The sequence below is a fragment of the Artemia sp. Qi Xiang Cuo genome, chromosome 11, assembly GCF_049724085.1.
Source record: "Artemia sp. Qi Xiang Cuo chromosome 11, ASM4972408v1, whole genome shotgun sequence".
NCBI lineage: Eukaryota > Metazoa > Arthropoda > Branchiopoda > Anostraca > Artemiidae > Artemia > Artemia sp. Qi Xiang Cuo.
Window position 1 is genome coordinate 61,091,422 of NC_142804.1, and position 26,736 is coordinate 61,118,157.

Consider the following 26,736-nt stretch of genomic DNA (forward strand, 5'->3'; position numbering starts at 1 on the left):
AGGAATAAGGGTGCATAAACAAAAGCTGTTTTTACATTATGGAATTTACTTTAAATTATTTCAACATGGGGGACGGCCTACTTTTTGGTTTACCCAGATGAATGACTATTTTTTAATGAAAAACTCAAATTTTTTAATGTTTTTTGCATTTTTTTATTTAATCTAAAGAATTCCAAAGTTCAACGAACTTTTTTGTCCCATCATGAGCTTCGAGTTGTTTTTTTTTATATGATCCAGGAACCTTTCCTAGAAGATCCACTCAAAATTTCAAGGAGGAGGAAATTGTTGGTCTCTACTTTTCAGAGAAGTTATACTCGGACTTTAAATTAATGAACATGAAGATGTGTTGCTATGTTTTTAGTAAGCTTAGCCAAAGATGCGGTCCTTGTAGTTTGTGAACCATCTGGTATGTAAGCAAATCATACCGTCAGGCAATAGTCTTTGAATCTATTATTTTAGTCAATAAATACGACATTCTGACTTTTTAAAGTAAATTATAACTACCAAACCATCTGGATCTCTTAGCTCTTAATCTATGTTTTAACATTGTCTCATTTAGGAGTCGTAAGATTGGTCCAAAGGACGCCCTCCTTCCCAGAAAATTGGAAGATAGGGGTCTACTACGTTTTTCGCACTTTTTTACTCCCCTTTTCCAGTCTCATAGCCACATTACTTCCTTTGTGGGTGCACAAATCCAGACTCTAGACAGAGAGAGAGAGAGAGAGAGGAGGAGGGGGTATACCTTTCTGCATTGGGCAATAACAAGTGACTGAGAACATTTTGGGCAAAATGCAAATATTAGAAAATACGCTTGCCATGTTTTTAACTAGTTGCTTTTTTAGAAACTCAAATGTGTTCAATAGTTTAGTAATAATGTTATCCTCGCTAATATAAAAGAAGGAAAAAAGAATTCACAAAAAAAAACAAAGCATGCAAGGTTTGATTATATAATATATATATGTATATATATATATATATATATATATATATATATATATATATATATATATATATATATATATATATATATATATATATATATATATATATATATATATATATATATATATATATATATATATATATATATATATATATATATATATATATATATATATATATATATAATGTATAGACTTTTCATCTGACTACAAATGTTTTAATGTAAACTTCTGCAGTCGAATCAAAGTCTTGCATTTGAGTCAAAGTCTCCTGCAATTATTCAAGGAAGCTTAAATTTTCAATCCAGTAGAGACAAGAAGTGATAAGAAAACCCTGACATAAAAACGTTTTGAGAATACGTCAGATTAAAAAAAAAAAATGAAACACCTTGGTCTTCAAAATAGCTTCGCCCCCCCCCCACCACTGAACATCTTCTAAAGAAAAGAAAGAAAGAAATCTTCAGCATAGAATGTATTTCATGTTGGAATTCATTTTCTTTTACAACAGCAAGCTGTGAATTTAAAAACTCTTTTAAAAAACTGTGGTTCCAAAAGCTCAGTTTCAGTAGAGTGCCTTGACAGTAGATTGACAGTAGACAGTAGACTGTTTCAACTTGACAAGGATCCTTCTTGTCCTTCTAATGATGACTTAGACATGATAGAAGTAATGCTCAACCTCGAATTAAAGTATAGTGTGACTTAAACAACTTTAATATTATGTAACTTTAAGGTATGTGACTCTTAAAGAAAACACAAAGAATGGTTACATTTTCGTGATCTCAGAGAGGACCCACCAGTGTGTAACTCACTTCAAATAGGGATGTACTCAGAAATCAGATAGGAAGGAGAGAGACAAAACTAATAGCAAAAATAAATATGATTAAATTTGAACTTAAAAGGAATAAAAAATTGCCTTTTTGTCTGATACTCGCTCAATGTATTGTTTCCTATTGCATTTTTCATCTCAGGAATATGTCTGAACTGTAGTTACCTAAATAGCTTTTCAAAAATTTGTGATTCTCTAAGGAGCCTTCCTAAATTTGTCTCAGAAGGCCACAGCCTCGTGAAAGCATCGAAAAAGTCGTAAGCTCTCATTGAGAGACTCATTTAGTTGTAGAGTACAGCATATACTACCTCTTTTCTCTATTACAGCAAAAAGGTGGGGCCCAGGATCGGAAATTTTTGTTAGATGGGTCGGAGCCCAGTCAACTTTGGGACCAGTTCAACCTTTACATCCTCTCTTACGACCCTTCCTCATTCCATTCGAAGACACCTTCATTTTCATTCAGTTCCAGATGGACCACTAAAAACCCAATTGACCTATCATCCAACAAATCTGACCTTACTATCTAAAAGTCGTTGCAGCCCTAGAAAGTGAAATCAAAACAAGGTTTTGTACAGATTATTGTTGGATGCACAGTAGTTCAAACTAGCACCTTGAAACTATCCTCAAATAATTCTTCTGGAAAACATGAAGTATATCTTTCTCAAACTTTCAAGCACCCGCTTTTCGAAGTCATACTTGACCACTCTCATCGCCGTATTTCTATTTCTTCACATAGAAGTTTTACTGCCTTATCCATTTTGGGCACCACCTATCTTATCCTGCTAATCAAAATAGAACATGAAACCATCATAAAAATTGGAAGATCCTGGAAGTAGTGTCACAATAGCACAATCTGTAAACTAAATACTAAAAAATCTTTTTTATTTTTTATTTACTAGACTGGTAAACAGCTACGGTTCTGGGCGGAGGGGGGGGGGTAGCTACCCCCTCTCCTTTTTTTCTGACATCTGACATTAATTTCCTTTTATTTATATTTTTACGCTCCCTTTAGGGTACTTGATTGATTAAAAAAAATATTTTCGTATATTTTGCCTCCCCAGTTTATGAGGGCTAAAATAGCTACTAGTGGAAAGTGCTTGATTGATTTTAATTGTTCAAACTCTTGAGATTGCTGCCAATTTGGTTTAAAACATGTATCCTTTACTTACTGCCATTAATAAACAATCCAAGCTTCTCATGATACGATACATAGACGAGCATGCCTCTAAAGAAAGCAAGGAGAAGCAAAGTCACTCGCAAGGGGGGAAAGAGGAGGGGCATTAGAAAAACGCGTCAATTAGAAAAACGTGAAATATTTATGACTAAGTCATATTTTCTCACTGTGAGAAAGAACCTGAAAGGTGGGCAATTTTGGCACGAGAACCCATTCCCCCTAAAAAAGGACTGTGTTCTTCAAATTCTATGGATTAATTCCATATATGATCTACCAGGTCACAAATCCTTGATCTCAGATATTGATAGAGCTTGTCAGGTTTATTCTGTTCATGAATCTGAACCACTATGTTTTGTTGGGGAGGGGGAGAGGTGTTTTTACGGCCAGTCATTTTCTTATTCTCACTGTTCTATCATAGAAGACGCCTATAACGGAAAATAATTTATACCTCTTAAGTATTTTTGTACAAATTATGGATAAATCAAAAAACAAATCAGCAAATAGTAATTTATTCCTCTTAAAAATCATGTATATTTTGTTGTTTACAGAATAAATTCAATGAAATCCAAGGCTTTTTTAATTAACATGTACTACAGCTACTAACAGCTTACTACAGCACGAAGCTGTCACAGCTACGCACGCTCCCCCTCCGTCCCGATCTATTCAAAGCCGCCCTCTTTACACCCTCCCAACAAGTTCCCATTTTCCTTAAATTTTTCCTATGACATCCTCCCACCCCGTTCGGGGACGACCTGCTTTTCGTTTGGCCCTGGACGGTTGGCCGACAAGGACAATTTTAGACAATCGGTCTCATACTATCACTCATAGCCATAGAAAGCCGGATTCACCATATTTTTCGTAGAGCTTGCTGATTGAGATACAGTCTCTCAGCTGGGTACCCGAAACAATCCGTAGGCAATATTTCTGAAAAACATATAGCAAATTTTCCTCTGGTTTTTGGAGCCCTCACACTTTAGAACCATACTTGACCACTGTATTGACTAGCTTCCGATATTATAATCTTCGTTCACAGACTTGTCTTCCTGTTCTTCTAAACTTTTTAACTGTGAAAAATAGCCAGGACCTTGGCTATTTTACTGTTAATATCTTCGCTGAAACCACCATCTTTACTAAGAATACTACCTATGTAAGATAAGCTGTCCACTTGATCGATTTTTTCGTTGCCAAAAATCACCTCTTTCCCTTAACTTATTCCTAGTCTTAACGACGTAATCTTCTTAACATTCATTTTTAAACCTATTCATGCATCCTGAACCCGCAAAATCTATTGTTGTCAAAATTCTGTTTTTTAGTGTTCGATTAGTATTGAACCGATTCGCTACGTACTTACAGTTAGTTAAAAAAAAATAAAAAAAAATTAACTATTTGATGTTAGTCACTATCATAGCTATTCATTTATTTTTTTTTTTTTTTGAAAAAAAATGAGTACAAACGCATTTGAACTCTTGGTTTCTCGATCCGCGGTTGAACGCTCTTCCACTGTGATGAGTGTGCTATCCTGTAACAAATATTATATGTGAACATTATGGGGAAATTGTGTAATTGACATCCCGTTCCCCAGGGACTAGGGAGGGTAATTTCATCATCAGAAGCATAAATATCGGACCTTTCAACTAGGCTGAATAAAATGGATGTTTTATATATTGATCAGATGTCTTTGAGGAAAAAGGAGCGTAGAAGGGGGTCTACTTGCCTTCCAATCTTTTTGGTAACTTAAAAAGGGTACTAGAACTTTTGATTTCCAATCCAGTTAGCTTCTTCTCCGATCTTCTAGAACAATTGGTTTGATGTAATTACTCCTGTAAAAAAAAAAAAATAAACATGCATGTGTTATCTTTTTCTGGCAAAAAATTCAAAATTCCACATTTTTGTAGATAGAAGCTTTTAACCTCTACAGCAAGGTTTTCAAATATACCTAGTCTGATAGTGTGATTTTCACTAATATAGCTTAAATTTTTAAGGGTGTTTCCCCCTTTAAAAAAAATAAGGTACATTTTTTCAGACTCGTCTTTTCTTACGGATAACATTAAACTTAATGAATTTTTGTCTTTGGAATCACCTTAAAAAGCCAATTTATTCATTGTGTCTATTGTTATAAAAATTGTTTAGAGTTTTGGTATATGTCCAGCCGGAGTTACTGCTTACTTGCAGTTCGTTATTACGAACTGTTGGGTAACGTCATCTATACAATAAGCATAATGCTATAAGTAGTAAATGGCTCTCAATATAAAATGACTGTCATCTGTGCTATAAATCACATGCTAGATTGTGAATTGGAATAGTTTGTTACAAACACTTGGACGATAAGTTTAGAAAAAGATGTTAGCCGCTTGTGCACTGTTGCCCGTACGAGAGGGAGATCTGTTTATGTCGGACGATGAAACTAATATGGACTTTATATGGGAGAGAGTGAATTTATACCCCAGTGATAAAGATTCTAAAATGAAAGCTGGAAAAACAATTGGTTTATCTATGGTTACCAGTCCTATGTCTACCAACGATGGAAGAGAAGAAATGAAATCAATAAAAAGAGGAAGGAAGTCTCTTAAGCTACCATCAGTTCGTGCAATCACTAAAGCAAAAGTCAATAAAGAGCAAGTGGAAATCTTTCCAGTGACATCAATTCGTGGAAGTACGAAAGACAAAGTGGATAGAAAGATAATGGGAAAGTTCACGGAAAAGACAAGAAAACTGCCATCCTTGTTTTATAAAACCACGCCTGACTCTATAGTTAATAGACCAAGAGTTGTAGAAAATCGTCCATGTGTGAGAAAACCTACTAGGCCACTGAATCCAGGAATGTATTCAAAATTGGTAGCAAAACGGCGTGAACAGGGGATTGATATTCATATTGAAGCTCAAAAGATAACATTTAGAATTTGTCAATAGAAGAAGTTGATGATATGAGTGAACACTTTCCAATTTTGTAGTGTCTAAATTATCGTTGTTTAAATTAAAAAAAAAAAAAAAATTACTTTACTTTAAGAAAAGCAAGAAGCCGACTAAATTGCCAATTATTTTACCCCTTAACCAAGCATTACCTCCATTGACTACAAGTCAGACATTTTGTGCTAAGAATCTATTAAAGACTGACTCGGGCTAATAGTAAAGAGTTATTTTGTATTTTTATATCTCTGTACCCCTCCCCCCTTCTTGCATGGGTTTTACCTGTGTAGACCTAAAAGTGGGTTAGCCACTTTTGGAAGAATATCGGTTAATAGCACCTTCGTCTTAAAAACACATGAAGAAGAAATCTTCTGAGTTTTAGAATATTTAGGAATCAAGGCATTTTTTTTTGCTGGAGCAATACTGGAGGCATATTAGTTATACCGAAGATGTCTTTGGAATAGTTGAAGCAAAATATATTAAAAAAAGAATAGAAATTAGTTTAGATTTCGACGTGAGTTAGGTAAGAGTTTTGGTTTAAAGATATGCAACGATTAAATTAGATTTAAGTTACACACCAGAACTTACAAGCCTGTGATTATTTGTCAGGGATCTAACAAGGGAGAAAACACCCACAAAGAGTATTTTGTCTTGATGCAATTTGCCCCATTAAATTCATCACATCAGAGAACCATATTGCAGAAGTCTCTACCCTCTATCGACGAAAATAGAAAGTTTTGTAGTTTTACAATTACAGAAAGATGTTTTAAGTACTATCAAGAATGACATCAAGTTCCAAATAATTCGTTGACGATGGATACTGATTGAGATAGAATACTAAAGATTGCTATAAAAAAAACAAAAAAAAAGGGTTTTGTGTTTTCTTGGGCTATATATTTTACGGTGTTCAAAATAAAGAGGTGGTTGTGAGCTAGAGCTTGTTTAAATTGTACATAAATTCTCCACTGGTTATAACAAAATAAAATAAAAGACACTGCAAAATATCTATTGTTTCTGTACTTTAAAAATTATATTCTAGCCTTTAAGGGCTTACAGAAGATCACAGTCTCATTTTCTTTTTTAATACTTCACATGTTTTCAAACTTTGAAAGGGCTCATTTCATTACAAACTGAAACATCTAGTGCCTTTTTAAAAAGTCAAAAGAGACTGGAGGGTAAACATCTCTCCTTCTATGCGCCTTGTCCCCCAAAGATCCAATCAAAATTTTGATACAGCCATCTTGTTCGGCACAGTCGAAATGTTCATCAGCTATGACTCTGGGGATGACAACTTACACAGTCCTTCGGGCAAGGGCTTTAAGTTACACAATTAGCCGATTCTTTACGTCTAGAATTTGTTATTGGGGAAGGGGGCGTGTTTGACTTTTTGTGTAAAAAAAAAGGTCAATGGCATTTAGGTGAAGTTATGAGGGAATTTTGGGGGTGTCATTTACTACTACTCACACTGCTACTGTCGCCACTTATGTTTCTACACCTGCTACTTCTATTATGGTTGCTACTAAGGCTAAAGGTATTAAGGTGTAAAATTCGAAATATGTTGTCCTTCGGGCAAGGACTGTAAGTTACACATTTCGCCGATTCTTTACATATAGAATTTGTTATTGGGGAAGGGGGCGTGTTTGACACTTTGTGTAAAAAAAACCAATGGCATTAAGGTAAAATTCTCAGGGAATGTTGGAGGGAATTATCTACTGCTACTCACACTGCTATTATCACCGCTTATATTTCTACACCTAGTACTTCTTTTGTGATTACTACTAAGGCTAAGGGTATTAAGGTAAAAATTGAAAATATGTTGATCGAAGTCGGACTAAAATCAGAACACCACATGTGCAAACGATTGTCAGAATGAAATCTCGGCAATATTTTAGGAATGGTTTTGAGTGTTCAATTTGAGGACCCAGGACATGATGAGAAGGATGTTCAACTGACAAAAAGGCAATTTGGGCATACTAATGCTATTACGGTTCCTAATATTATCAATAAGGCTAAGGGTATGAAGGTGACATTTTAATTGATTTTTTTTTGGGGGGGGGTGGGATTTGAACTAACCAACAGCCAATATTAGCATGATTATTATTACTACTTAAGGAGATTAAGGATATTAGAGAGTTAAATCAAAACACTATGCGCATGTAATTTGTCAAAAGGACGTATCAGCTAAGTCCGAGATCTCAGAAACAGATTAAAGTATTCAGATGAAACTATCAGGGCACAAAGAGGGAATTTTGAACTAGACCAATAATGTAAAGTGTGAATACTATTACTGCTACTGCTACTATTAACATTACTCACCATACTCCTACTATTAACTTTAACTATAAATAAATAAAACCCAAAAAGAAAAGTAATCACGTTGCATAGCCGACCCATATTCAAACGAGCTTAAACTAAGCAGAGTAAAGATCCTCCATTCCCTTTCCTTCTGAACACCAGAACATAATTTGTACTTTACTGAAAACAGTTTTTATTTCTTTCTATGTGTATTAATTTCTAATAATAACGAAAAAAATACCATCATAACCAATATTATTGAAAAATAACCAAACGATTGTGGATTGACTTAATATATATGCTGATATTCATTCCAGAAAGTCTTAATAATTCTGGATTTATTATTTCCATTTGTTTTGTATTTCATTTATTTTTTTATGATGATTTACGTTGATTTTATGCTTGGAAAATAACTTGACTTTATTTCTGCTCATCTCTGTTGAATGTAACTCTACTTTTCTCTGGAAAACTTCTTTTAGGGAATAAGTTTATTTTTAATTAATTTTTGTTTGTTTTTAGACATAATCTTTTTCATTGGTTAACAGAAGAATATTCTAAATGTTTTCGATTTTTCTCTCTTAGAATCTAGATTTTGGCTCAATATTTATATGTTTGACAAAAATATTTTACAGTTTCTAACAGTATACAGCCTTTTGAAAACCTGGATACAGACTCTACATATTGCATTATTTTCGTACCTCAACTTTCCATGAAAAATAGAATTTAACGCTCTATCCTCTTCTTAAAACATTCTGTCTATTCTATTTTGACAACTTGGATGCACTTACATCCTTTTGGCTTAGTTCAGTAGTATGAACAGAAAAATTAATAGTAGTAGCTCTGAAAGTTTCAACTTATTGCCTTCAATAATTTTTAAGATATTGTTGAAATTTGTTATTTACAAGCAGCATGGAAATGCTGCCTTTTGATCTAATTTTAAAGCAACATAAACTTTCCCTGATAGTTTTTACTTTATATCCTTTTCCAGTCCTAAAATATTCCGCCTGGATATCTTAACAAACTGATCTATTTTGACAACCTAGATGCACTTAAACTATTTTGATTTAGTTAGCAGTAATACTAGTAAAAGAAGTACTAACACAATTGGCAGTAATAATTGTACCCCTGGAAGTTTCAGCTTAATATCCTAAGGCGTTACTACATCCGGTTAATAATGTTAATACATCCCTTTAATAACCCACATGTACATTATTTTTATGATTCAGTTCAACACTGCCCTCACCATTTCCTAAAAGTCTTATTAATAACCTTGCCAACAGCAATAGTAGTAGTCATCTTAGCAAGAGCATTGGGAATAGTATTAGGGATAGTAGTAATAGGATCATTAGTAGTAGCAGTAATAGTATTCAAGCTGTGCCTTTTTGGTCTGGTTGAACATTCTCTCCTCACCCCTGGATAGTTTCAACTTAATTCTTTAATTTGTTTTAGAGATATTGCTTGTATGCACTTTTGATGATCTGCACGCACATAGAATTTTGACTCAGCCCAACTTCTCCCCAACAGTCTCTGAAAGTTACAAATGAATACCATTAGCCTTGGTAATAGTGGTACTAATAGCAGAAGCAGTAATATACTGCTACTACTCCTACTTATAGTCACACTATATACATAATATAATTTTAGTAGCTTAGCATACCTCTCAATATAGCCTGGAACTTTCAGCCTAATTCTCTATAATGTCCTTGAGATACTTCTGATACGCACTCTTTACAGTTTGGATATACATTATTTTTTTCAATTTAATTAAAAATGTTCCAACATTTCGTGGAAATTTCTCCTTAATAACCTTAGTATTAGAAATAGTATTAACAGCAGCAGTAGAAGTATCAGAAGCTGTATCTTATGGTTAGTTCAACATACCCCTAAACATGCACTGTAAGTTTCGATTAATACCCCAAGTGCTTGGTTAGGCTATAACTGTCAGCTTTTTAATAAGTTGAATTGAGATAGTGTGTTTAGATTTATTTCAACATCCTTCTCAACATTCCCACTTAGTGTTATTCTAACATTCGCCTTAACAAGCCCTGAAAGTTTCAGCTTATTACTCTAGACCCGTGATTCCCAATGTAGGGTGCAGACCCCACCTGTTGGGTATGATAATATGTTGGCGGGCTATGGGCGAGATTTGTACCCTTTGGCTTACTATTCATTTAATTTTGAAAAACCTTCATTTGCATTCTGTGTTTTGATTTAGTTCACTTCACCCTAAATCTGGCTGAAACCTTCACCCTAAATCTGGCTGAAACCTTCACCCTAAATCTGGCTGAAACCTTCACCCTAATACCCTTAGTAACAGTAGTAGTAGTAGTTGTGGCAACCTGGATGCACATAATGTGTTTGAATTTAGGTTCAACTTCACCCTGAACATTTCTAAAAATTTTCTGCTTAATACCCTTAGCCTTTGTAGTAGTCGCAATAGAAGTAGCAGTAATAGTAGTAGTAATAGTACTAGGAGTAGTAGCGTGCTAATATTCCCTTTTGGTTAATTGACCATCCCATTATGCAGATAATCTCTCTTGCTGAGTTCAAAACCTACCTTCAAGATGCTCTCGGATCTTCAACTTAATATTTTAAACTGTTCCTAAGGTATTGCTTATATTCCCTTTTGGCAACCTGCATGCACTTAGGATGGTTTGATTTAGTTGTAACTCGCCCCCAATCATCCCCTAAAAGTTTCACTTTAGCCTCAGTAGTAGCAGTAATTTTAACAGCGGCCGGACTAATATCCTCGTAGTGGCTTTTGGTTAGTTCAACATCCCTCTCGGCATACCCTAAAAGTTTCGACTCCATAATCTAAGCAGTTCTGGCGATATTTTTTAAACTTTTTCTGGCGACATACATCGAGACAGTGCATTTGATTTAGTTTAGTACCCTCTCGACATTCCCTGAAATTTTCACCTTACTACTCTGAGCTTGAGTATTAGTCGGAGTATCAGTGGCAGCAGTAGTAGTAGCATGTAAATATGGACTGTTGGTTTGTTCAGCGCCCCCCACATCATACCCAGTAAGTTTTAACTGAATATTCTAAATCGTTCCTATATTGATGATGCACCCTTTTGGCAACCTTGATGCACATAATGTGTTTGAATTTAGTTCAACTTCACCCTGAACATTTCTAAAAATTTTCTGCTTAATACCCTTAGCCTTTGTAGTAGTCGCAATAGAAGTAGTAGTAATAGTACTAGTAATAGTAGCGTGCAAATATTGCCTTTTGGTTAATTGATCATCCCCCTCATAACTCCCTGAAAGTTTCAGCTTAATACCATAAGGTATTCCTGAGATACGCCCTTTTCATAACCAGTATGCGTAGGTGTTTTTATTTAGTTCAACACTCCCTGCAACATCCCCTGAAAGCTTCACCTTAATGCCCTTGGGTATTTTGGACACCAAGGGTCAAACATGCCCCACCTTCTCAATAAACAGTATTATATATAAACAATGGGAAATTTCCAGTTTATAATCCTCGCCCTATAGGCTATTATAGGGTGCTTTCCCCAGAGGGACAGTTGTTGTGCCTTTCTGTTGGACCTATGTATAAAAAACTGCTGTCTAAAAATTTTGATCAGATGTACTTTGGGAAAAGGGGTGTGTGTCTGGGGGGGGGGAAGGGGGGGTTTACCCTACAATTACTTTTGACCTTGAAAAGAACCTTAGAATGCTCAATGTCCAATCGAAGGAGCCCCTTCCAAAATTTCCACCACAACTCCTTCCATACGAAGTGCCTTCTTAAAGAAAAAAATAAAATAAATAAATAATACACAGTACCCGCTTCGCTATTTACTGCGCTGTCCAGGATTTCCTGAAACTCGTATAAACCAAAGAAGGTAAATACAAAGATGGTGCTCATTAGTATAGCCTCTAATATCTGCTACTTACATACTAGTCTCAATGATTAAATTTTGATTGAGAGTTGTTCAATTACCGAGTGATATGTTGCGTACAAGTAAAATTATAATAAAGACAAATCCTTTTATTAGACAGTAAAAACAATAACGAAATCTCTGGATAAATCGGTCGCATCACAGTAACTGTCATCAGCAGATAAAGAATTTATCTACTGATGATGGTCACTGTGTATGTAACCGAAATATCCAGAGATTTTGTTATTGTTTTTACATGTGCAATAAAAAAACTGGTAAACTGTTATTTTTACGTCATGGAAAGGCAGAGCATTCTTCGAAAATACCTACGTGATGGGTTTCTTAAGGCAGGTTACGAAGATTTACTCTCACAGAGAAAAAAAGAGATGAAAATTACTTGAAATAAAAGACATTTTAGATAAAACAGGCAGTAGTAGTAGTAGTAATAGTAATTCATTATCAAAAAAAAAAAACAGAAACAAAAAATATCGGTAGTGCACCAAAAACGTTGCTTGCGAGGGTGTGCTACTAGTAAAAAGAAAAAAAAAAGAACACAAAAAAAACATCAAGTTCAATCTATAAGAAGCAGGAGTGCGAAACCGTGTAACAAAAAAAAATAAAAAAAAAATAATACATAAAAATTTCATACACAATAAAACTACATAATATCATGAGGGGTTTCTTTTGTTCGGCATGAAGGTAGAGGACCAATAGACATACATGGAAATTGGGAGAATGAGTATTAAGAAGTCTTACCGTTTTACCTTCTTAATACGGTGCTAGAAAATAAAATGATCCAAAACTAGAGGTAGGAGCTAAAGAAATCTACTAACGAACGCTTGCTCATAATCTATAAAACTGAGGATCAAAAGTGTTTGATAACTCAGGCACTGTCGCTCAGATAATTCCTGTACAGTCCTTTTCCCCTCTCTGTTTAACACAAAGTTTTTTCACTAATAGTCCTAGCTCCTTTCATGATTTTCTTCCGTAAGACAACATCAACAACTGCACAAATTGTTTTATTAAAATTATTCCATCCATCTTCTACATAGTCAAATTTTAAACTCTTTAGCTTCATATTCAGCTGTTCCTGGGAAGTTTTTCTCAAGTTCTTCTCCTGGAGTCTACCAACATCACAATTTTCTTGGAGGTACTTACCCCTCCGACATTTCAGCTTTAAATTAACCCTAGACACTACTAGATGGTGATCTTTACTTTTAACATCAATAGAAGCACTCATACACACCCTAATTTCCTGTATTGATCCTGCCAATATTCGATTTACAATAACATAATCAATAAGGTTTGCTGTCTTACGATCACGTGAATATTATTTTAACTTGTGAGCCATTTTATGACCAAACATTATATTGGTTATAACTAAATTGTTATACCTGCAGTTGTCTGTTGTCTGTAGTCGGAGTTGTCTGAAGACAAATTGCAGTTGTCTGTAGCCATTACTGTTTTCCTTTCTTACACCAAATTTACCTAGGCTAGGTTACCACTTATACTTGTTTCTACCGACCTGGGTGTTAAAATCTCCTAATAAAAACACCATATTTCTACTTGGGACCCTGTTTATTTGCTCCTGTAACTGTTAGTAAAATTCATCTGAGTCATCAGTATCTCCGTCAGTCGGTTCTACAGGGGCATATTCTACTATAAGGGATACCCTGAACTTTCTAGGCATAAAATGAGCTATTAGTATTCTATTATTAATATCTTCCGAGCCCAAACAAGAATTAGAAGCATAGGTCCAGTTCGAATCATCTGAATTCGTCAGTCAAGATGTCGATACGATATTTATTCTTTACGTCGTAACATTGAAACTTTCAATTTTCGTATTCTTTAAATGATTAAATTGTTTTGGCCTCAGGAAAAGCAATGGTCTCGGATACCAGTACAGGACAGGGACCAAAACATCTTCTCAAGTCTACAACGAAGCGCTTAAGCCGGCTTAGAACCGGACAGAAACAATCCCTGGGACCCCCAGTTAAATGGAGGCTTTTATGCAATCATGTGCCCATCTTGGTCGCAACATGATTTTCAGCACTTGGCGATGTTCTTCTACCAAAAAGAGTCGAAATCTTGCACAGACAATCTGAAGCTTATTACCTCCGACTCATTATATATTCATGTCTACAAATATTATGCTACTATTGGGAGGCAACCCATAGTAGATAGATTAGCTAGGAAGAGGTTTTTCCGCCCGAAAACAGACCAAGCCCTGAAAAATTATTCATTAATCAGAATCCCATGTGAATGCTGTGTCGTTTACTAGGCTATTAAATTCCTCGAGGGCTGCCACTCCTCAAGTGGGAATAGAGTTGACCGCAAGGTCCCCAGTCATGCAACTACCCCGAAAGGGTTGAGACAGCCCTTTGCAGAGGCCGTTGTCCATAGATCTGGATCTTGCGCCTTGCCGCAGCTGTCCTTCTGTAGAGTATCCTTCCACGATGGTGCTCTGCGTCACCATGCATATAACCCATTACTTCAAGATGGTTTGTACCCATAGGAAGTGTCCCCACACCGGAGGACCTACTGAGTTTATATTTGATGGGCCTTCTTCCTCCTCCACCTGTATTTATGGCCCCGGGCGAGGGTACTCCAGTGTTTATTATGGACTCTTAGGAAAAGGGTCCCCCTTGGTCCGTATCTCCTATTGAGACACCCTACATATATGTAGGGCGTTTCGTTGTCGCCACCTGGGGACACGCTGAGTATCCTGGGAGAGGCCCCTACTGAACAGTAGATTCATGAATCCACTATGACATACTTAACTAATATGATATGTAATATTTTTCAATAATTGATTTTAATGGTGATTTTTATCAATATTATTACTATTTTTATCATTAGTTTTAATTAGCCTACAACAATCTTATCATGACCACAATCTATTAATTTGTTTATCAATATTAAATATCAATTTATATACTTATTAATTTATTGAATCAAACAAGCTGGGAATAATGAAGTGCTTAAAGTTGTAAAAGTGGATAAAAAGGCCAGGAAATAAAAAAGCGAGGACAAAAATCCTCCGTGAAGAATTTCTCCTGGAAAGTTCCCCCTATAAACTTTGAGTTTAAAGTTTTATTTACCAAAAACCCGAGAAAAACAAGTAATTGCCTTCCAATGAGCCCAAGATTTAAAAGATACTCAAAAGAAAGATGCGGCGATGAAGACAGGTATGCTTGCCCGCTTTACAAAGTTACGGAGGAGGATTTGGTGCATCGTTTGAACCGGTGTCAGGGGCTCTCTACGATAAGGGAACTATGTTTGGAAAAACTGAGTTGATACTCCCAGATGTGTTAAATCTGAAACATCGCCACATTTAGACCCCGGCGCCGCACCGATAAAGGAAGGCTGGCGGCGCTGGGGCCAACAATGGCAGCGGTGGCGCGCCGCCGGCGTCATCAATGTTGACTGGAAACATTAATGTTTTCATTAGTCTTTCTCAAATCCCAGTTTGAATTTACAACAGATTCGGGTCTATTCATGAGTTAAAAACTTCTCAAGTCGCTGGCTGGACGCTGGTCTTCTTCGTTATTGATCAAGAGAAGTAGACATCTGGTAGAAACGAAATAGCTGTGGTGTTTCAGAAACCTTGCATAATAGTTGAAATTATAGATAATAGATTCGCCGTGGTATTCAATACGATCCAAGGAATCTAATTAAAAAGGAGCACACACAAAAGCCAAATTAGGACAGTAGCCTGTGAGCAATCCAAAATATCCAAGACAATGAACAAGTCCAAATGGGGGGCCCTGGGTGTATCCAAATATTTCTACAGTTTTCCAGGGAATTTGATAGCGTTTTTTTCTATCTTCGATTTAAATGAAAAAATAATTAGCTTTTTGGCATCCCTGTTTAAATGATAGCCCCCTCCCCCCCTATAGGCAAGAACATACAATTCTTTTATAAATCATATTTGTGGGGTCACTTCCGTTTGAATCTTCAATTCCTGAACCTTGTACATAGTCTGTAAATAAATTTTGTCTCAATAGAAGGTTATTTTTTTTGGGGGGGGGGGGTAAAAAATTTTCAGAAAGAAGATTGTATTTTCTTTAATCTATCAGGCGTTCAATAATTGTGCATTAAACATTAAGCAAATGTATCTAAAAATAGCAAAAGAAAACAAAATTCTACAAACTTACGATTCAGCTGTCGGAACAATCTGTTTACTATAAATTTCAAAATCCAGCTGAACTTGTACAGTGTATGCATTCCGTTCAACTTAAGAATAAAATTCTTGACTGCGATTGACGTAAGAATCTTATAGTAATCGGAAAACTGCATTCAAAACGGTTTAACCTTATCAAACAGCTCATGGTAGTGAACTTTAAGTAAGGAGTGACCGGGTTCAACAGTAACCGAAACTCTAATAAACAAATACCAATTTTGATACCAGTAAATACATCAAAAGAATCGGATTCTTATGCTGATTTCAAATATATAAATTTCATCAAGTTTAGTGCTACCCATCAAAAGTTACGACCCTGAGAATATTTGCCTTATTTCGAAAAGGGGGGAAAACACCCCCTAAAAGTCATAGAATTTTAATGAATTACACCATCAGATTCAGCGTATCAGATAACCCTAATGTAGAGATTTAAAGCTCCTACATGGAAAAATGTGGAATTTTGTATTTTTTTTTTCTGCCAGAAGAAAGATCACGGATGTGTGTTTGTTTTTATCGTTTTTTTCTTCCCAGGGGTGATCGTATCGACCCAGTAGTCCCAAAAAAATATCGCCAGAGGGCTCATTCGAACGGAAATCAAAATTTCTAGTTCTCTTTTTAAGTGACCAAAAAAATTGGAGGGCAACTAGGCCCTCCAACATATGAAAATTTTGAGATAGCCATTTTGTTCAGTATAGTTGATATATCTAATAGCTATGTCTTTAGGTGTAACATGACCCTCCACAGTCCCTGGGGAAGGGCTGCAAGTTGTGAGCTTTGCCCATTGTTTACATATAGTATTTGTTATTGGGAAGTATACAGCCATTTCTTTTCGGGGGGGGGGGGGTGCTTGGGATGGATTTCTAAGGGGAGAATCTTTTCTTTGAGAGAAAAATATCCGATAAGTGAATATTCGAGGGGAAATTTTACACTGGAGGGTTTTGACAGAATTACTATGGGAAATTCCTTTTAATTGTCTTACATTCTCTTTGCCAAATTTTTTAAATGGAGGTGTTCCGGGGGAATTATCCGGGGGAATTATTTTTTTCGTGCGTTTTGTTTGCTGGCAAATAATTTCCACGGAAGGGGGCATTTCTGGAGTGATCGAGAAATCGATTAGAGATTAAAGTCTTATTCCAATTAAAAAATTCTAACGAGAATTTTTCAGCGTGAATCGTATAAAAGCAATTTTACACAGAGGGGGATTATCAGCGAGGAAGGAACTGTCTGGAGGAAATTTTACGGCGGGGGGGGGGTGCACTTTACGTTGGGTAAAATTTCCACGGAGGGTTTTCCGTGAGGGGAAGGGGTATATTTCATAGAGGATGAGCCAGATTCACCGGCATTATTTGGAAAACGAACAAAAATTATGCCACATATGAAGGGTTGTCCCCTTCAATAACTTATTCCTTATACTAAAGTTTGACTGTTTACTAAAATTGAAACACAGTTGCTGTTTAATTAGAGTAGGAAGCTTTTTTAAAAGTGCTAAAAGCTTTAGCGTAAAGAGCAAGTATTGAGGAGGGGCGACCCTTCATATACGGAATAAATCTGCCAAAACTAATGTGCAAATCGTGTTTTAATTTTTCATGCACGGTTAGCCAAAATCAAACCTGTATTAGTTGAAAAACGTTCAGAAATTAAATAAAAAACGAATTTTTTTTAACTGAAAGTAAGGAGCGACATTAAAACTTAAAACGAACAGCAATTATTCCGTATATGAAAGGAGCTGTTCCCTCCTCAACGCCTCGCTCTTTGCGCTTAAGTTTGACTCTTTTTCACCACTCTACTTTTTAAAACAATAAAATCTTTACCATAAAGAGCGAGGCGTTGAGGAGGGGAGAGCCCCTTTCAGATACGGAATAATTGCTGTTCGTTTTAAGCTTTAATGTCGCTCCTTACTTTCAGTTTTAAAAAGCTTGTTTTTTTTTTATATTTAATTTCATAAAGACGATACTTTTGTCAACATATGAAGAGCCATGTATATTGTAATTGTAGCTGTCTGGTTTATATGCTAAGTAACACAAGAGACGAAAATTGACGAACAAGAATTATAGTATACAACGTAATATTTAGCAGGGACAGTCACTAGTGATATATCACTTGAGGTGGCAACGTGGCACCGTGATTGGGTGATTTTCGGGGATTCGGGGAACCAAATTTTTTTTCGGGGTGACACATGGATTTGTGGATAAATTCCCGAAAATTGTGGGATAGTGCAAGCCCTGCTTGATTTTTAATAAGGACAATTGAAATACTTAACCACACGAGAGAAAAAAGCTCAGACTTTGCGGTTGACGCAATAAAGAATTGCCGCAAAATTAATTCAAAGTCAGCCAAATGCTCGCCGCCTCTGCCGGCGGTGGCGCGCTTGCGGCACGCCGGTTGGCGTTGCGACACTTCGGCGGCGGTCAAACGGACCTCTCATTGGCGGAGTTCGGTCGATGCGCCGGCGTGGCGCCGGGGTCTAGCCACATTTATTTGTAGAACAGCGAGGTATTTAGAAACTCTGCTCATTAAAAGAAAATCCTTACTTTAACTAGATTTAATGTTTCATTTAAGTGTTTTTGATGATTGCTGCTGATGTACGTTAATAATATTTGTGTTTTTGTGTACATGGCCGTATTTTCTAGTATTAAATATTAAATCTTAGTATTAATAAATTTAGTGTTTTACTTGAGTGTTTTCTGATGATTGCTGCTAATGAAAGCTTATAATTTTTATGTTTCTTTGTGTACATGACCGTATTTTTTACTTTGAAATGCACTTTATCTAATCATGCTGTATCACAATTTTCACTTCTAGAATGTTCTATTTGTTAAAGCGCTTTTAATTTCTCTCTTCTTTGTCTCCAACTTAGGTGCCCAGTATCTAAAAAAAAGGTTATTTTCTATGCTAATATCACTCATTTTCTATGCTAATATCTTGTCAAATAATAGAGCACAAAAAATAAACTGTTCTCTCTCTGAATTCAATTCTCTTACTAATATTAACTACAATGAAAATCTCTCCTTCTATTGATTCTGGTTGCTATGGATTGGATGCTATAGCATCATAGCTATGATAATCGAGTCACCATATATGGAGTACCCTCTGTATCCATTGTCTCTGATTGGTCCAGAAAATGGGCGTAGTTGCAGAAACCTGTCTGGCAGGTCTTGTATACTCGAAACTGCACACATATTCTTGTGTAATTCCTTGTGTATTCAGTGGTCCTTATTGCCTTACTACTTTTAATTTCTCTTTTCTTTGTCTCTAACTGAGGTGACCAGTACCTAAAAAAAGGGTTAATGATCTTTGTATAATTTAGGGCTAAATTACTAGAAGGCTTGTTAGCGTTTTTCGAGCTACCTGTCCAAGAAACAGAGAGTGAATTTCTACTGTCCTTTGATGCTGAAGAAAGCCTTTATTCTGGTGGCTTTGTAAAACTTCAACATGCTGCAAAATTTGAAGAGGATCCTGTGCCTCAAGTACCTAACGCTGTTGCCAACTTTATAATGCTTTTAAGAAAAGCCTGTGAAGCCAAACCTGGCTTCTATCCTAATGTTATTTCAAAAATGAGCCCAGCTGCTTTATCTGTGTTGCAAAAGTATTTGACTGCTTTTAATGTAAGTCTTTTGTGATTCGCATTACTTCTTTTTTAATAAAAATATATAATTGAAGACTATGCATCAAAAATTATTTAGATCGTTCAGAAGCCAAATTGCCGTTTTATACTTTGTTATATTTTAGTGTTAAGGCTCTTTATTGACTACTTACTATTACTCTATGTGACTACTTACTAGTCATATAATGCACAAATATCATACACTACAGTCTATAACATCATATATATATATATATATATATATATATATATATATATATATATATATATATATATATATATATATATATATATATATATATATATATATATATGGTGCTATGCAGAACTGTATATAGCATGTGTGAACGAACAGTATATGATATAATAAGTAGTCACACACACACACACATATATATATATATATATATATATATATATATATATATATATATATATATATATATATATATATATATATATATATATATATATATATATATATATATATATATAGTACCGGGCCCCGCACTCGGCAGGCTTCTATATATAGATTCTCACTGTCGCTTGTCTTCTAAACGCAGACAATTTGAGCCTTTTCTTGATGTCATGACGTCCAAATGGACCTTAAATTAGAAGTGGTGCCGTTCTAAAATTACGGTTTTTTTATTTGACCTTTAGCTTTCGTTTCGGGTTGTCTTTTGTCATTATGAAAAACATGTCGTCTAGCATCTGTTTCGGTTAATTGTCCAAGTGTTGGGAGAAAACCTTCTTTTTCTTCCAATAATTTATCTAGTCCAGGTTTTTGATTCTTCAAGGCATGGAAGGTATTGACGACCCCCTTTGTTTCTTTTAATTGTTCAGGAGGTGCTGCAAAAACTTCTTCTTTTGCCTTGGCTTTTCTTTTGTCATTATTAAATAAAAAAACAAGTTTTTTTCTAACTGAAAGTAAGGAGCGACATTAAAACTTAAAACAAACAGAAATTATTCCGTATATGAAAGGGGCTGTCCCCTCCTCAACGCCTCGCTCTTTATGCTAAAGTTTGACTCTGTCTCACAACTTTATTTTTTAAAACAATAAAAAATTTGGCGTAAAGAGCGCGGTGTTGAGGAGGGGACAGCCTCTTTCATATATGGAATAATTTCTGTTCGTTTTAAGTTTTGATGTCGCTTCTTACTTTCAGTTAAAAAAAAACTTGTTTCTTTTATTTAATTTCTGAACGTTTTTTGAATTAATGCAGGTTTTGATTTTGGCTCAACCTACATGAATAATTAAACCGAAATTTGCTTATTAATTTTACTTTTTTTTGGTTAAATGGTTTTCTCGAAAGTTGTTTAATTTTATTTACGATTGTTTTATTAGCAATAAATATACGTAACTTACGAATTAACTTACGGAACGAACTTCTATATTCATATATTTGTAATACGTATTTTAGGGGGTTCGCCCCCTAGTCAATACCTCGATTACGCTAAAAATTGAATTTTGTTCTAATTCTTTAAAAATTACCCCTTAATCCCAAAGGCCGTTAATTAGAATAAATAGTTCTTATGAAAGTACTAAGAAAAACTTTAGCGTAAAAAGCGAGGTATTGACTATGGGGCGAACCCAATTATATACGTAATAATTTCTGTTCGTTTTAATGTTTGATGTTACTGCTTACTTTCAGTTGAATTTTTTTTTATTTATTTAATTTCTGATCGTTTTTTAATAATGCTGGGAAATCCGGCGCCCCCTTCATAGCAATGTTCCTTCCCCCATGAAAACTTCCTCCATGTAAAGATCCCAAGTAAAGTTGGGTTCTCAGATACGCTGAATCGGATTGTGTGATTTTCATTAAGATTGACCTGACTTTTAGGGGATGTTCCTCCTTTTTCCGAAAATCAGGCAAAGTTTCTCAGGCACGTAACTTTTGATAAGTAGGACTGAACTTGATGAAACTTATATATTTGAAATCAACATAAAAATCTGATTCTTTTGATGTATCTATTCGTATCAAAATTTAGAGTTTTTTAGTTTCGGTCACTATTGAGCCGGGTCGCTCCTTACTTGCAGTTCGTTACCACGAACTGTTTGATGAAAGGCATATCACAGAGCCTTTGTTTCTTTTAATTGTTCAGGTGGTGGGACGAAAACTTTTCTTTTGCCTCGGCTTGTCTTTTATCATTATGAAAGACATATCGCCAAAACTTTGTTTGTTTTAATTGTTGAGGTGGTGGGACAAAAACTTATTTTTCTTCCAACGATTTATCCAGTCCATATTTTTGATTTTCAAAGGTAAGGTAGGTATTGATGACCTTATCCATGTCAAAATCCAAAACTCAATCATCATTGCTATCATTATCAATTCGTTTGCTTCGTTACACCTCGGCTTATCTTTCGTCATTGAAATACATGTCGCCGAACCTTTGTTTTTTTTTAACAAAGGTATGGTAAGCAGTGATGACCCTACCCATGTCAAAATCCTAAACCTAATCATCATCTATATCATTTTCAATTTTGCCAGGTTTTGATTCTCACTGTCCAGGTTGGTTTTCATTGACTCGCTGATCTTCATTTTAATTTTTGACTCCCTCACTTGTTCGTTGTCGCATGTCTTCTAATTGCGTGTGTCTTTGCTCTTCATTTTCATTTTTAACACGCTCTAATTGTCGTTTTCGCATATATTCTAACCGCCTATGTCTTTGCTCTTCATTTTTGACACGATAGTTCAGGTGTTGGTTCCAAAGAATCATCATTTATAGTAACTGCAACTGCAAATATTCGTTTTTTGGGCCTTCCAACAGACATTATATTATATAAATAACATTTGCGTTGGAAACTCAACAATCTTATTTATGCTATGCATGACATCATATAAGAAAATAATTATATGATTCATAAGAAATGCTTACATGATGTACTAACATAGTACATGACATCATTTGGAAAAACCAAATTTCCGGCTCTGAACGATTTTTCTCAGATTTCTGACCTATCTAGATCGTTTTTCTTATGCAAAAGTATCCCTAGATATCAATTTTCTCGAACAAATATGGAGTCGTTTTCGAGAAATAGAATAAATATATACATACACAAGTATTACTCACATATAAAGTATATATTTATTTATTTATTTATTTATTTATTACCCGTCAAAAAAAAGGTACAAAAGACGGAGTATCACTAAAAAAGAAAAAACACACACAAAAAAAAATAAAACACATTGCACATAATCGAACAAATTACAAATAACGAGAAACAAAAACTCAATTACACACTGCACTGCAGATACGTAAGAAATTTTACTTTTTAAACTCCCAAGTACTGAAGAAACATAAGCAATATGATTGATAACTCGAATTCAACTAACCTACAGCAAAATACTTTATAACTTCAATTCAAAATCAACGGACTCAATCAACTAGTCTAAATATGACAAGAGATGGTAAAAAGACTAAATATGACAAGATATGTGCAAATAATATTAAATGGACAGTGATTCACTGTCGTAGCAAACGGTACCAAGGGTGGTAAGAAACTTTCTTGTTCTACTGTTTAGTTTTTTCAATTATAACTGCAGTTGGGTCAATAATTTTTAAATGTTTAACAAGGTGCAAATTTCTTATCCATAGTAGAACCGCAACAATAACTTTATATACTTAAAAAACGCGGGTCTGAGTTTTCTTTTCCTTGGCTCGGGAAAAATTCTCCAAAAAGGGCTTAGATAAAGAAAAGGGGGAAGCGATACTGCGTTATAAAGTCGATCCATAAGTGAACAGTTGAAACGGATTTTAGATGAGACTACTCTACTTTAAGCAAAAGCCAGGCGTTTACAGAGATGTTGAATAAGAAGGGAGCGGGTAGTTTTGAGATCCTTTCCAATTAGTAAACCAAGGTAAATAGTTTTTGAGATATAGGCTACAGAAAGTTTTCCCAGCCTAAGAGACGAGATCTCTTCTTAGCGCCAGTTGAACAGAAGAATATCCGATTTTTGCGGGTTAAATTCAAGGCCAATGCGACTGCAATTTGTTTGTAGTGTGGAGAACGTGGACTCTGTACCTGCGACTCTGCGGCTAGGGTTCAGAATGTCATCGTCGTAGGCTTTCATTGTAACGTCCATGCCACGAGCTATGCATGTTGTCTCGATAGTAGACTTTGGTTCAATAAAACAATTATTAAAGGCACAAGGAGATGTGATTGGTCCTCGTCAATCCTTATTTTTTGCTGTGGCATCAAGAGTACCTTTGTATGACAGCATCATGTCTGATTTATAACAATTGAGTGTTTAACCATGGTCAGAAAGTCAGAGATTATCTTGCAGGTGGGCATGTGTGGTTTTGATGGGTAGTAGGATGTCTTTCTGTACATCTCTCTTTTCCAAACACAAAATGAATTGATTATTGAGGAGCAAGTCGTAGGTACGGCGGGAGATGCTCAAACCTATAAAAATGAACTGCTTTGATTCATCAGCGTCATTCAAGACTGAAACCAAAGCAGAAATGGCGTGGGCGCAACCAAGACCCCTCTGGAACCCAAACTGTGAAGGGGGAGTCCAGCATTTTTTCCTGGAATTCATCAATGACCGAAAGTTCAAAAATTTTGCTAAGTGTTGGTGCCACTTTGATTGGTTTGAACGAAGCACATTCCGAATTACTGTGTCCTGTCTTTGAAATAGGCAGAAGTAAACCCATACTGAATGCTAATTGTACAATTCTAGTAGTGACGATCACCTGAAAGAGATGAGTTAGGTGGCCTATAAAAGTTTAGCTGTAATGGTTAAGGTAAACGATGGACACAGAGTCAATACAAGCCGACTTCCTCTTTTTCAAACGTTGGGTCGCGGACGCAACTTGTGGTTGGGTAATTAGTAAATCTCTATATGGTATAAATCAGAGGAAGGATAAAAGCTTTTCTTGAACAGAAATGTTAAGATCCTGTTTTGGGGCTGAAAACTCATCAAGGTAATAGTTTATCCATGTTAAAGATGGGATATCGGACCCAGTGACTCCTTCTTATCAAACATTTTTCACAGCAGGTTAGAATTTTTGACGACTTTCTCAGAAAGCTCTGATTTCAACTTCGCGTGTGGACAAGCAAGCTCCTTTCAAAACTTATACTTCGGTACAACTCTAATTTCTTTAATTACTCCCGAACGTGGTCTACCTCTTTCTTTCCATATCCCGTACCAGAAGGTAGCTCAGTCGCATGCTAATTGTAACAGAGGGTTAGAAGACCATCCCATTTCTTGAGTTTTTTGTCTGGCACGAGACTTGGGTACTCCCTGAGATTCGGCAAACAGAAAAGCATGGGTCAGTTCGGCGTAATAAATTTTAAGACGTAGCCGCGCATCTCTTTCATCACGATGTTAGAATTTCATAAGTAGGTCAAACGGTAAACAAATTTTTGACAAAATAAGATCACAAGAAACTTAGAACTTGTCTTTATGAATTTTACACCTGACTGGAACCTCATACCCCCTTTGAGGGAGAACCGATTAATTTTTCGTAGCGAGAAACGAGGTAGACCTACTGATAATACACTGAACTGGGAAGTGATCCGAAGTGAAACTATTCGGAAGGACAAGTACCTCGCGTACTGGCAAAGAACTAGAGCTAACAATATGGTCTAGATTGGACTTAGAACCAGATTGGTGGATATACGAAAAGTTCTGGTTCTTCCGGTGAATAGTAAAACGGTTCTCAAGTATCCCTATTAGAATGCAACAACGACTATTTTGGGTACTAATATCAACTTCTAAATTACAGTTAGTCATCCACTATTATGCACTCAAGGGACTCGCGTTTGGCTTTTTTAAGCCAGCGGGCTAGTTTAGCAGCACTTATAGCAAAGGCACTATCAGATTTATCGTCACGGTAATCAGTTGGAAGGTACACATTTATAACTAGCAGGTTATCGAGTCTAGTTGCAAGAAAATTGTCACTGTTCTCGTATGCATCGCAGGCGAGACGATTGCTAACCAACGTGGCAATACCGCCAGACGGACGGCCAGAGATTTAGTAGGTTTAGGCCAATTTCTGTGATGATATGTTCTTGCAGGCAAATCACATTATATTTATTCACTAACTGGTCTACCACAAGAGACCGCTCGGAAAAATTTCCGTTTATATTCCAAGAAATTAGTGAAATGTTAGAGATTTCGTTATTCATCATGTTAATTACTTGCTTTTAGTTGGTTTTCTAGACACTTTACGCTATAGCAGGTATGAACCACTTTCTTACAGGAAACGCAAAACACAGCACAATTACACTTTTCTGCATAGTTCTTTTTAGAGGCGTGGTCAGACGCGCCGCATATTGAAGAAGACTGGGCTTCTGGTGTACTCGGAAGTTAGGTGACCTGGGCTGTGACATGAGTACCAATGATGGAGTAAGAAAGAGAATTCTTCAGTGGGCAGTTTTTTGTAATAGATCTTCACAGAGTCTTTAAGAAAATTATCCAAATCCGATCAACAGCTGAAAAATACTTTGAACGTACGGGAACTGCCAAGCTGTTCAGACTTCGTAGCCCTGGGGATCAGTGCAGTTAGCTCATCTGCCGGTACGTCAGAGGGGACTCGTTTCACTGCACCAATATAGTTAGGACTCTTTATGGCAGCAGAGATCTGCGGCTGGTTGGTCTTGATTGACTCAACAATGGTTTCAGCTGTGTTTTTCGAATGAACCGCCAGTTTCCAGTCCGATTTGACTCTCCGTAATTCAGATATGTCACTAGTATCCGCACATACCGAATCTATTAATCTCTTCCTAGCACTCGGGGTATCAAGCGACTCGGTCAGATTTTTCAGTACGATTACATAGGAGGGCTTATCAGGCTGATTTGAAGCGCTTGGCCATTCGATGGGTTTGTTGGCATTAATAGCAAAATGGTTCTTAATAACTCGAGACAATTCATTCATCTTAATAGCTACGGTTGCTGCAGTAGCTTCACTAGTAGTTGAGACG

At 35.9% G+C, this 26,736-nt stretch overlaps 1 protein-coding gene across 1 annotated transcript in view; it reads left to right on the forward strand.

Moving 5' to 3' along the window:
• Positions 1 to 19,860, forward strand: part of LOC148947207 (exportin-2-like) — a 66,611-nt gene extending 46,751 nt beyond the window's left edge. The window contains 1 exon segment of the mRNA XM_089097320.1: positions 19,515 to 19,860. Coding sequence (XP_088953446.1) covers positions 19,515 to 19,827 — 313 coding nt within the window. The 3' untranslated portion in view covers positions 19,828 to 19,860.
• The last annotated feature ends 6,876 nt before the right edge of the window (positions 19,861 to 26,736 follow it).